The sequence below is a fragment of the Papio anubis genome, chromosome 5, assembly GCF_008728515.1.
Source record: "Papio anubis isolate 15944 chromosome 5, Panubis1.0, whole genome shotgun sequence".
Lineage (NCBI taxonomy): Eukaryota > Metazoa > Chordata > Mammalia > Primates > Cercopithecidae > Papio > Papio anubis.
Genome location: NC_044980.1, coordinates 36,554,360 through 36,567,190, shown reverse-complemented (window position 1 = coordinate 36,567,190; position 12,831 = coordinate 36,554,360). Strand labels below are relative to the sequence as shown.

General features: G+C 35.6%; 1 protein-coding gene across 5 annotated transcripts in view; it reads right to left on the bottom strand.

The window, feature by feature from the left end:
• WDR70 (WD repeat domain 70) overlaps positions 1–12,831 on the bottom strand; it is a 381,158-nt gene that overhangs the window by 43,871 nt on the left and 324,456 nt on the right. For all 5 annotated transcript variants that reach the window (XM_003899590.5, XM_017959497.3, XM_021939307.2 and 2 more), the window contains one exon: positions 11,208–11,346. In XM_003899590.5, the coding sequence (XP_003899639.2) occupies positions 11,208–11,346 (139 nt within the window). The remainder of the gene's footprint in view (positions 1–11,207; positions 11,347–12,831) is intronic.

Genomic DNA, 12,831 nt, shown 5'->3' with positions numbered 1-12,831 from the left:
AACCAAACTCCACCTGGTTTTTCTATGTTTGGTCTACACAGACCCGGGCTCCTTTACATTTCTTCATTTATCAACAGAAATAGGCATAAAGATAATGACCACCAATCCTGTGTTTATATATATAAAACAGTAATGCATGAAACTTATTAAATCTCTAACTGCTAGATAAAAAAACATATGTAATCAGATCTTGGAAATCATTAAGTATGTAAAACCAAGAAAACACAGGAAAAGCTGAATCTTCCTGTATAGACAAACTACACAGGGTATGTAAAATATTATTTATCTTACTATAGTACAGGTAAAGATGTTTTAAATATTATACTTTTATTTAGTCCTTTAGGGGTGTCACAACCCATCCTCCTACAAGACCATTATCTATCATTTCCAAAAAGGAAAAATACTATCCTGGGATACATTTTAATTATAGACCTTGTTCTTCCCCACACTATACATACTTGTGAAAGTTTGGCCAGAATTCTGATACGACAGCTGGAAAACTTGTTACCAAAGATCATTCATCAGATTCAGGCTGAGGGAGAAAAACTGTCAGAAAATCCTACAAGACATAAAGTCCTTTACTTGGTCCCTCAGTGGGATGTGATATGGTGCTAGGGTTAGACAGTGGAGCTCTAGTCATTACTGTATTATTTGTTTACACATTATGAAAAATATCATTCTGAACATTTTTAAACATTTACAAATCAAGTTCTCTTTTTTTACATTTTATAGAGGAAGTATGTTTCTCCCTAGTGAATAATAAGTATTACCTAATAAGTAAATATAATAATATAATAATAAAATCAGTAAGTATTACCTAGTGGCTGATTCCTTATCTAGCTTTGCCATTCATGGCAATCATGTCTACACAAGTTTAAATACCTACTAAATAAATGTAAATACTTATTAAATAAAATATCAAACTCTTGTGTAGAGAAGGGGGAAAAAAAAAGTTCCTGTTTAAGCAAAAGGGATACTCTGACTATTTCTATTGTTTTGAAGGACTACAAACAGAAGCAGAAAAACCTTCATTTGCAAATGCTGGCACTACTAAGGAGTGGATTTTAAAAATATAGCTTGTTATGGGGTTAAATGATACTAGGAAATGGATAAACTATTAAACTGGATAAGCCCTCCTTTTGGTCCTCATTCTTTTGCTCACAAAGTCTAAGACAGCACGTGATGGGCCCTTCATCTCACATTGTAACTTCCCAAATGAGATCATTGTTAAATAGGTGGTCATAGGAAAGGACGCTTCACTGCAGGGTTTGAATCTGGATTCCTACAGTAAACATTATTTCAAAGAAGAGAACACTGAATAGAGAATCTAAAAAACTGCACCTGAATCAAGAATGTGCTAGTTACAAAAAATTTATAAAGTTAATTGAGGCCAGGCATGACAGCTCACTCAGCACCTTGGGAGGCTGAGTTGGGTAGATCAACTGAGATCGGGAGTTCGAGACCAGCCTGGCCAACATGGTAAAACCCTGTCTCTACTAAGGAAAAAAAAATTAGCTGGGCGTGGTGATGCATGCTTGTAATCCCAGCTACTTGAGAGGCTGAGGCACAAGAATCACTTGAACCCAGGAGGTGGAGGTTGCAGTGAGCTGAGATCACACCACTGCACTCCAGCCCAGGCAACAGAGCAAGACTATGTTTCAAAAAACAAAATAAAATAAAATAAATTAAAAAAAAAAAAGAGATAATAAAGATGAGAAAAACAAAGTGATAAGCACTATATCACATCAGTATTTGTCCCGTATTCTAATGAAGAGTAGTGATTAGACTTCTGATAAAGTGTCAAATTCAAAGAAATAACTTTTGCTTCAAAGCACAGAGTACAGGTTACAAAATACATCCAGGAAACATATCATATTCATTAATAGTGTAAGAACCAAAACAAATTATATTCAGTGGAGTTTAAATTACCAATATTTTAAGCATCTGCAGTAAATCTGTGTTTCCTCTAATGAACCCAAAACCTGGTTATTTGTAGTAAATCTGAAAAAAGGATCATCTAAAGTTTTAAAGAAGTAGACAATTAAAATAAATGTATACTTCTTTCATCAATTCTAAAAGAAAATGTGGCCAGGCATGGTGGCTCTCGCCTATAATCCCAACACTTTGGGAGGCTGAGGCAGGTGGATCACAAGGTCAGGAGGAGTTCAAGACCAGCCTGGCCAAAATGGTGAAACTCCATCTCTACTAAAACTACAAAAATTAGCCAGGCACGGTGGCAGGTGCCTGTAATTCCCAGCTACTCGGGAGGCTGAGGCAGGAGAATCGCTTGAACCCAGGGAACAGAAGTTGCAGTGAGCCGAGATCACGCCACTGCACTCCAGCCTGGGCAACAGAGTGAGACTCTGTCTCAAAAAAAAAGAAAAAAAAGAAAATACATGCACTGAAATTCCAAATTGATTTTTAAAAACTATTAACCAAAAAATAAAAACTTGAGAAGGTGGTAAGGAATAGGACATTACAGTTAGTCCCAACAAGAATGTAACAGAATAAAATGTAATAAAAGGTAAAGCAAAATTAATAAATACATCTTCACTGAGCATCTACTATGTGCCATGCATTATGTGAATAAACATTAGTAATATGATGATGCCCTCACCACCCACATGACACCATCAGCCCTGAGGAGACCCTTACTTCAATTTGGTCACTGGAGAATTTAGAAATGGCTGAGAAGAGAGTATCAAAGACAACAGAAGTGTGGAGAAAACAAGATCCACAAAGAAATGTTAACAAACAAAAAAGAACAAAAGACTAAGTTTGGTTCCCTCAGACAAAGACAAGACTGAACAGTAACTTTATAATCTTCAAGGAAACAGAGGATGTTAACCAGCTGTTCTCCAACTCCATGAGGACCAGAGCAAAGGATGTAGGCTCTAAACATGAGAATGTGAGGCTAAAAGTAAAGAAAAAAAATGATCTGACGGTGAGGGATTTCATACACAGAAATGAACTCTTTAGGGAAGTTGTAAAATCTGTTAAGTCTAATTTTTATACAGGAGAGTTATGTCCTAGTGTGCAGGTAGGCAAGAGGAATGAGCTCTGGAAAATAATACTGAGAAACTGAGCCAAGTATGCTTAATACCAATGGCAGCTAATTAAGCAAAAGCCAGTAGCTCTTCCTTGTGGCATAGCTATGTCAAGGGAACATACCTCCCAAGTAAGAGAGGTGACTCATTCTAGGATCAATGACATTATTTTACTTCCTACCATATGAATGTCCCTCCAAACGTGTAGCTAACTTAGAAGCTTCCTCCTAGGCACATCTGCTATAATCTGTACTGCTTCATTTTGTTTTTTCCATCACCATTGTAGACAGTAGAAACATACTCCATTCAGTCTCTCCCTCTGAATGTTGTTTAAAAACCAGGGCAGAAGGCATAGGGTACCTATCTGAGGACTCTGAAAAGTAAACAGTAGTAGGTGGATTTGGGAAGAAGTCCAAAATTCAATGTATCACTCAAGCAGAAGTGAGTTACCATTTCCCCAACTCTAGTCTCCACCAATAATAATAATTAAAAAATAAAAACAAAAAATCTGTGACCAACAAAACATCAACATTTTAAATAAAGACAGGATCAGTCCAACTGAGTTTTCCTTTTGCCTTAGGCTGTAATATAGCTTGGCACAGCACTGTTACTGATCCCATTTTTATTTAAAAATTTGGTATTTTATTCACCATAGATTTCTTGCGTTTTTTTATATTGTTGCATTAAAATGTTATTTATCTTGATTACTAAGTGTTTTAGCGCCCCTCTAAACTTTGTGATTGAGGAAGGCATCTCACTTGCCTCACCCTAATCCTGGTCCTGTCTGTGGAAATATTGTCTTCCACAAAACCAGTCCCTGGTGCCAAAAAAGTTGGGGACTGCTGATTTATATGACATTCTCGAAACCATAACACAACAATGTTGGAGAACAGATCAGTGAATGCCAGGGCTTAGGAGTTGGGGGTGGAAGAAGGGGTGAGTGTGTAAACTATAGAGGGATAGCAAAAAGGAGTTTTTAGGGGGTGTTCTGTATACTGATTGTGTTGATAGTGATTACATGAATCTATACATGTGTTAAAAATTACAGAACTGTGTGCTTTCTTAAAAAGGTTAATTTTACAGTATCATAATTTTTTAAAATAATAAAAAGGAATCAGCACTAAACTAGTTCCCATCATCTTCCCTACCTGAAAACATGTTAGATTTTATGTCATAGATATTAACAGTTAAACCACCATGAAATCTGAGGTATCTTTTCTCTTTACTCTCGTGTGCCTACAGATAAACGTTCAACTGTATTCTTCAAATATGAAGAACAACTGTTCTGGAACCTTCATAATATAGATACCACTAGGTGAATTTAGAGATGGCTGAGAAGAGTATCAAAGAACCAATTTAAGTAATTTAATCAAGTCTTATTGATGCTGGCTTAGTAGGTAAGTCCAGCTGAATTCAAGTTTCCATTTAAATGTGTATGCTGCTTGCTTTAGGAAACTCCCCAAAAAGGGTTTAAGTCTTTCAAGGTGGTCTTGTAGTCCAAATTACGAAGGCAGCAAAAAGGCAATGTTGTTTTTCACCATATTCCACTGGCATCTCTTTTCTCCAGTGATTAAAGAAAATACTCCTAGAGATAGTAGTACTAAGTGACCACTGCACTTCTTGACAGTCAAACACTGTCCTAATAAGCCATGCTAGAAGTTAGCTTTTGATCCTGGAAAAAAGATAGGGCCAGAGAAAGAAACATGTACTGGCAAATTTACACTAAAACTCCATCATTTTCTACTTACTCTCAGTATTCCTATCAAATATTCATACATATTGGAGGACCAAGAAACAATCAGTGTTCTGAGACTCCACCTTTCTGTTCTCAGTGAGCAAGTGCTCCACACACCTATATTAATTAGGCATACTGTCCTATCACTTGGCTCTGGCCAAATATACATATTTTATTAAATACGAATATGTTACTCAGGCTCCCTCTAGGATATGCATTGTTTAATCCTCCTTTAAAAAGTGAATTATAGTAATATTTCATTAAGCTGGTATCACGTTATTCAAAATAATACACATAATTCAAAGCAAATGCTATTCCCTAGTCAACCAGCTGCCTGATTGCTCTATAATAAAAATCAGACAATGGAAAGCTAGTTAATTCAAAGCCCATTTTTTCCATTTCCTTGTGTTTCACATTAAAGAGGTTTCACTATATTTTAGAAGGCAGATAAATGCCAAATGTAGTCTTTCAAGTTTATTTTCAGTTAGCATTTGCAGTGCTGATAGCTCAAGTTCTCCCTGTATAATGCTACTCCTTGTATGACTCTGGGCAGAGACAATGCTTGACTCCTTTATTTCTAGAAACTTATAAGGAGGTGCAATTCTGCCTGAGTTGGGACTTTATATCAGTAAAATAGATGATTATTCTATTCCCAGTCAGAAATGAAAGAACAGATGAGTTCCTCAACTCCTTCAGAGTCAAACTTTCACAGGTATAGTATCATTAATTTGTTTGAAGTGAATTCCCAGATCAGCTATATCCACATTCAAATGTAAGAACAAAGATACATTCCAAAGCCAATTCTGAGGACTTCTGGAATATCCATTAATTTGAATTATCTTTCTGCTTCCCTCCCTAAGTACAAATAATGGAGACTGACTGTAGTCTAAATGGCCAGTATGTCCCTTACACATTATAAATTAAGATAAGTAGCTAGGTTCATAAAGGGTCTATTATTTCATGGCTCTTTTTATCCATTTAGTCTTCCTCTTCAATCTCTCTGAATTTAAAACATCAATATTCTCTCTTAATAATAACACAAAAACTTTATTTGTGAAATGAAAAGTGTTAACACACTCTTTAAATTTATGTTATGCATAATTATGTTACATGTATAACGTGTAATTATACATCACATACAAAATGTGATGTATAACATTTACAGCACGCTAGGCCTTTTCAATCAACTTGAAAGTGTTAACACTTTCATTTCCAGAATATATGCTTTCTCAAACTATAGAGTTAGCCTCTTGAAAACAATGATGATCATAATATTTCAAACTGACAGAAGACACCAAATACTTCATATTTTGAGTTTTTGTTTTTAGAGAACATGGATGAGGCATGCATATTACACATTTCATTTCTCGCAGGAAAGGGATATTCTGAAAAACAAGCCATGATAGAAGGAAGTAAAAACGTAAGATTATCCTTGTTCTTTACTATCTAAAAAAATGTCTTAAAGAAAAACACATACTATCCAGAAATCAAAAATGAGGTTTTTTTCTTTCTTAAAAGACCTTTACTATCATATTTCTTATGTTAATAATAGGATTTTCAATCAACTTTAATTAATTAATATATTTATTTATTTATTTATTTTTTGAGATGGAGTCTCACCCTGTTGCCCAGGGTGGAGTGCAGTGGCACCATCTCGGCTCACTACAACCTCCACCTCCCAGGTTCAAGCTATTCTCCTTCCTCAGCCTACTGAGTAGCTGGGATCCAGGCTCCCACCACCACACCCGGCTGATTTTTGTAGTTTTAGTACAGACAAGGTTTCATCATGTTGGCCAGGCTGGTCTTGAACTCCTGACCTAAGCTGATCCACCGGCCTTGGCCTCCCAAAATGCTGGGATTACAGGCATAAGTCACCATGCCAGGCCTTTTCAATCAACTTTAAAATGTCCAAGGTATATTAGTTGAAAATATCAAAGCATATTTCCTTTTCTGTCACTTCAGAGGCCATATGCTAGGTTATGCTAGATGTTATAGCAGTGTTTTCAAAAATAAAGGTTTAGTTTTTTAATTGTTTCTTATCCTCATTTTGTTCAGCCATTATTTACAAAAATAGAGGACTCTCACCAAAGTACCTAAGCAAACAAACAAATTAGAAAAGAAGTTAGGCTCAGGTATAAAATTTCTGGCTTTTTTCCCTTCCTCCTTTTCCCTCTTTACTCTTGGGAATGCCTGCTATCTCTGAAATTATTGCGAAAAGCAAATGAGGTACAGAGACCATGAAACAATATCAGGTTAAAACAACCTGATTAACCATGCTTAAGTTAAAAAATATAAATGGTAATATACTGGTATAATTGCATAAACCATGTCCCTTGGTTTATACTAGTTAAAAATAAAATTCTATTAGTCATTTCACAATAAATTATCATTTGATGAAAAACTACCGAGCTAATAATATTGTTATTTCAGAGCATTTCCCTAAATACTGGCTCTTAAGAAAAGCTTAAAATCTAATAATTTCATCTAAATAAAATTAATTTTAAAAACTGACATGTCATCGCCAAGCTGTATTTTATCCATTCTTTCTTTCCTATGCTTTTATTATATAAAACAGAGTAATGGAAGCCCTTTACGTAATACATAAAAAGCATAACATACTGTCTTACGAAAAAAAAAAAAACAGAAGTGAATTTGTAAACTCAAGATTCAAGTTAGATTCTGGAATTCATCTTAGAAAAGAGGCCAAGCATACTATTCAAATCACAAAGAATTAGATAATAAATGAGAGGGGGGAGAGAGAGAGTGTGAGAGTGTGTGTGTGTGTGTGTGTGTGTGTATTAGTCCATTCTCACACTGCTAATAAAGATATACCCTAGACTGAGTAATTTATAGAAGAAAGAGGTTTAATTGACTCACAGTTCCACATGGCTGGGGAGGCCTTACAATCATGATGGAAGGTGAAGGAGGGGCAAAGCCACGTCTTACATGGCAGCAGGCAAGAGAGCAGGTGCAGGGGAACTCCCCTTTATAAAACCATCAGATCTCAAGAGACTTACTCACTATCACAAGAACAGCACAGAAAAGACATGCCCCCATGATTCAATTACATCCCACCAGGTCTTTCCCACACCACATGAGGAGCTACCATTCAAGATGAGATTTGGGAGAGGACACAAACTATTTCAGTGTATAATTTGAGGAAATGCAATTAGACTACAAGGGAAATGTCTAAAAATTTTAGCAGAGTTGTAAAATGTGTGCAAACATTGTATGGTGAAACCGCAAATGTTAAAGAAACATACACCGTCTCGCAGCAAACAGACTTGAGAATCTCTACACTGAATACAGAAAGGAAATTTTTCAGAGAATATGACAATGCAGAGAACAGAATTAGAACAAGTTTTGGGTTTTTAAAAAACTTTGTTTCAAAAATAATTATAGAAAAGGCCCTTGCTGCATTTTTAAAAAGCTATGTTTTTGTGAAGATAGTTTTTAGTTAATAGGAATAATTGCAAAGATCGTTAACATCTTCTGACTGAAAACAATGTTTGGCTCCATATACATATACTGAGCCTGGTGTTCTAGAATATAAGCATGCAGGGGTTTATTCTGTTTTAGAAGAGAGCGTGGGAAGAGCGTAACCAATTATATGTGTTCAGTAAATGAACACATCTAGGACAGACATAATACCATCGTTGTCTGTGCCTTAGTCAAACAAGTACACTACTAACTGCTGATATTAAGAATCTGAGATGCTGCCTTTTATGCAAATTAAAACACACAGCTAAGTTCCTTACTACTGTGGAGTGTGGTATTTCCAACACAAAATTATAAAAGAGGTGTCTTTTGGCTCTTCTAGCAAAATGTTCACCTTTTATTCATTCCAAGAAATATATTTATTTATTTTTTACATTCCAAGAAGACGTAAAACTTGGGACAACAGGTCAAAGGCACTGTTAAAAGCCCCTTTATTTAACATAGCATTCTAATATATAAACAGAAAAATGATACTATTTGAAGTTAACAATAACAATAAGCCCTCACCCTCACTAAATCAACAATTTAATAGGACTCCTCAAGGGGTGTGGTTTTGTTCCTATTTGAAGTTCTCTCTTCATCCATCTATTAAAATAGATCTCATAATTTGTCTTCTGACTTTTCTAAGATGATTCAATATTGTATGTTCTATTTATTTAATGAAACTTCTCCTTTCTTAGCTTCTTTTCATTTGCTCGTCTCTTAAATGATGATGTTTCTTACGGCTCATTTTTCTATCCTTTATTCCCTTACCTTAACCAAACTCATCAGCAATCAACATTTCAACTATGCGCTATAAATGTTTTTACCAAACCTGTCTCTTCTTTCTCTTATGCACCAAACTTATTAAACCATCTGCATACTGAGTATCTCTACACAGAAGTCCTATAGGTATTTCAAGCTCAACATATCAAGAACAGAATTCACTTTCTTCCAAAATCTGCTTTATTTTATCTCTATGTATTTTTATGTCAATGAACATTCACCCAGTCTCCCAAATTATAAATTTCTGGCTTCATCTACACAGACTCATCAAATCTTATAAAACTAAACTTTATATTTCAACAAGAATTAATCATTTCAAAACTTAGATCTGAATGTGTCTTCCTTTGCTTTTTTTAAAAAAAAAAAAAGACACAACATAGTCATTTTCTTATTGTATACAAGACCAGTTTTACCTGACTCTAGATCTCTCTCTCCTGCCTCACTCTCCAAAGACACACCTATGATCTACAATATGCCTTACTTGCACTTCCCAAGTATATCTCTCACTCATTCAATGAATATTAAGAGCTATCTATGTGCCAGGCACTGTTCAAAGCACCAAGGATACTGCAGTGAACAAAAAGTTTCTGCCCTGTGTGACTTACATCCTGGTAGAAGAAGACAGACAAAACCAAACAAACATACAATATATGAAGGGCAGTGGTAAGTACTATGGAGAAAAAGATCTACCCTCAAAGTAACACAGAGAACAAAAATGTATCACACTATGAGACACTGATTTTTCCAGCAAACAGCATGTTCTTCCTATAAACTACAGAAGCCCAGCATGTCCTTAAAAGTGCAATCAGATTGTCTACATTCCTTAATTTATTTACAGTTCAACTTAAGCTACAACTTAAAAATACATCAAGTGTGATACTGAAATGTACAGTCATTTAGAGGCATAGTAGAACACTGCTTATATCTGGAACAAACGATTACAATAATTTTACTTTCTGAGATGAAAGTTGATAGATTCGATTGTTTTCTTTGATTCTAGTGTTTTAGTTGGCTCCTAATACACCCAGAAAAAGCAACGTGAATGCTGGCACATTTCAAATTATGTCATGAGATTAGAATCTATTAAACATAAGTACTCATGTAGAATTAATCTCATTGTTATTTCACTTTTCCTATAATACTCTAACTATACAGTGGCTTTACATTCAGAACCTGCAAATTAAGACTTCATAATAATACTAGAACATTAGAGACAGGAGTTTTTTTGCTGGTGATTTAAAAACAGTTGTTCAATTGTCTGAGTCACTTAAGTGCATAATATGTCTCAACTGTCTACCAAGATCTGAAACAACTGGAAAAATCTACATAACAACACTGTTTAAGATACAGGACATTACTAAAAGATTTGACAATGAGCCAAAGAAAATGTACACAGACATTAATTGGCCTGTTTCATATTGAGAAAATTACAATGATTTGCCTTACCACGTAAATAATAATATACAGTTTAAAGGAAGTCAAATTTTCCTCTGGGAATTTTCATTCTTATTGTATAACATGTGGCTCCAGTCTCAGTCTCAGGACATGAACAAATGAATGAATGAACAAGTGAATGCTGGTGTTTTAGTGTTCATATAAATCTGTGAAGAAAAGTAATGTTTTTTCTTTCAAGTGTAAAAGTTAAATCTGAAATGTTTTAAATTTCCAAATAACTAAATAGCAATTAAGTTCAGTGCAAGCTCAGCCTGACTTTAATGACTACAACCCACACAAGCAGAGTTCTGTCAAAGTTTTCATGGTTTCAAGAACAATGTTAAACTTCGTCACTTCTTAACCTTTCACTTCCGTCGACAATCCCTAGATCCTCACAAACATGCCCATTGTGGGATGCTCCTTTCTGTATCCTACATGATGATCATCTTCTTCCCTCCTCAATTTGGTTGGTAGAGTGGGGAAAACATCTCAGGCCCAGCTGAAATTCCTACTAAAGTGCAGGCCCATAGGAAATACTGGGTTGTGGAAAGGGATAGGGTAGATCAGCAGTCCACAACATACTGATAACTCCTATGCTAGAGTGAAAAGCAGTTATCACCGTGCTCTCAGGGCCAGGGCTTATGTTCTACTTAACAAACAAAACCAAAAGATGGGTAAGAGGAAAACTTTATGTATTCTCAAGGCTGAGGAGAAAAGAATATACATACCGCATCTGTGATGTCTATTTCATACACCCTTTGGAAAGTCCTACGCTCAAAGAAAACAAGTTTGCCGCTGCCACATCCTCTTTGAACAGATGTACCAGTGACTATGAGCTTATCATCTGGACTGAAACAGCAATCAGTCCTACAGAAAAAAAGAGTTTATGAGTATAAGCTTATGACCTCCACAACAATCCAGCAATAATTAGTGAATTAAATAAAATATAAACATTGCTGTAATAAGAGCTAACTCCTATATAGGGCTTATGAGTCAAGCACTTGCATTAATTTGTTTAATCATCACAATAATCCTATGTGATAGTTATTACCCATATTTTACTGATGAGGAAACTGAAGAAAATAATTTAATTACACCTTGCACATGGCAACACAAGTAAGTAGTGCAGCTGGGATTCAAACTTAGGCAGTCTGACTCCAGAATCTGTACTTTTCAACTTCTACGTTGTAATTTTTTTAACGTAAAGGGAGTGTAAAAAAATCAATATAGACATTAAGAGTGTCTACAGACAGATATATGACTAATGTCTAAGTAAAATGATTACTTTGGCCATTTTTAAAAAAACTATTTTTACTAACACTACTACCATCACCCCCAAATAATTTGAGTTATGTCAAGTTGAGCACCATGAAATGAGCCACAGGTTGCACTGCTGGAACCTAATCGATGGCTATGATTCCAAGGCTCTTGTTGTTTGCAGTCTGGCCATCTGTTTGCAACTAATCTAAGACATGACCCAAACAAGTTACATAGTTAGCATTACTTGCAGCAGGTATAATAGCTCAAAAAATTATCATCAGTTATAAACTCATGTTTGTTTGTTTTAATATAAAATGCCATGGGCAGCGGACCATGTTAGAGTTAGTACCACATTATCATACAGTTTCCTTCACTTGATACTTCCATTATCTTCATGCTCTTCTCTGTTGATCATTATTTCATTTCTACCAAAATAGAACAATTTGCCTAGGTACCAACTATAGGACTCAAAGGTCAAGTTTTACCTCAGCTGCTTCAAGAAAATCTTTAAAAGTTTCAGGTGCCAGTTTAGTAGATTGGAGATAACAGTGTTCAGCAAGACAGTCTGAACAAGTGAAGCACGCTGAATTACTGATTTGAATGATTTAAAAAATGAGAAAATGAGCTGTACTATAAATGCTCAGTAAATATTAAACACTACTTTGATGGTGTTAGAGCTCAGTGTTTTTTTTTTTTTTTTTCTTTTTTTTTTTGAGATGGAGTCTCGCTCTGTCCCCCAGGCTGGAGAGCAGTGGTGCAATCTTGGCTCACTGCAAGCTCCGCCTCCTGGGTTCATGCCATTCTCCTGCCTCAGCCTCCCGAGTAGCTGGGACTACAGGTGCCTGCCACCAGGCCTGGCTAATTTTTTGTATTTTTAGTAGAGACGGGGTATCACCATTGTTAGCCAGGATGGTCTCGATCTCCTGACCTCATGATTCGCCCGCCTTGGCCTCCCAAAGTGCTGGGATTACAGGTGTGAGCCATGGCACCCGGCTGACTGGAGCTCAAATTTTTAAAAACCACAAATTTTAAAAGGCCTACCTTGCCATTTATACAATATTAAAAGAACTGAATCTCTTAAAATATATTTTA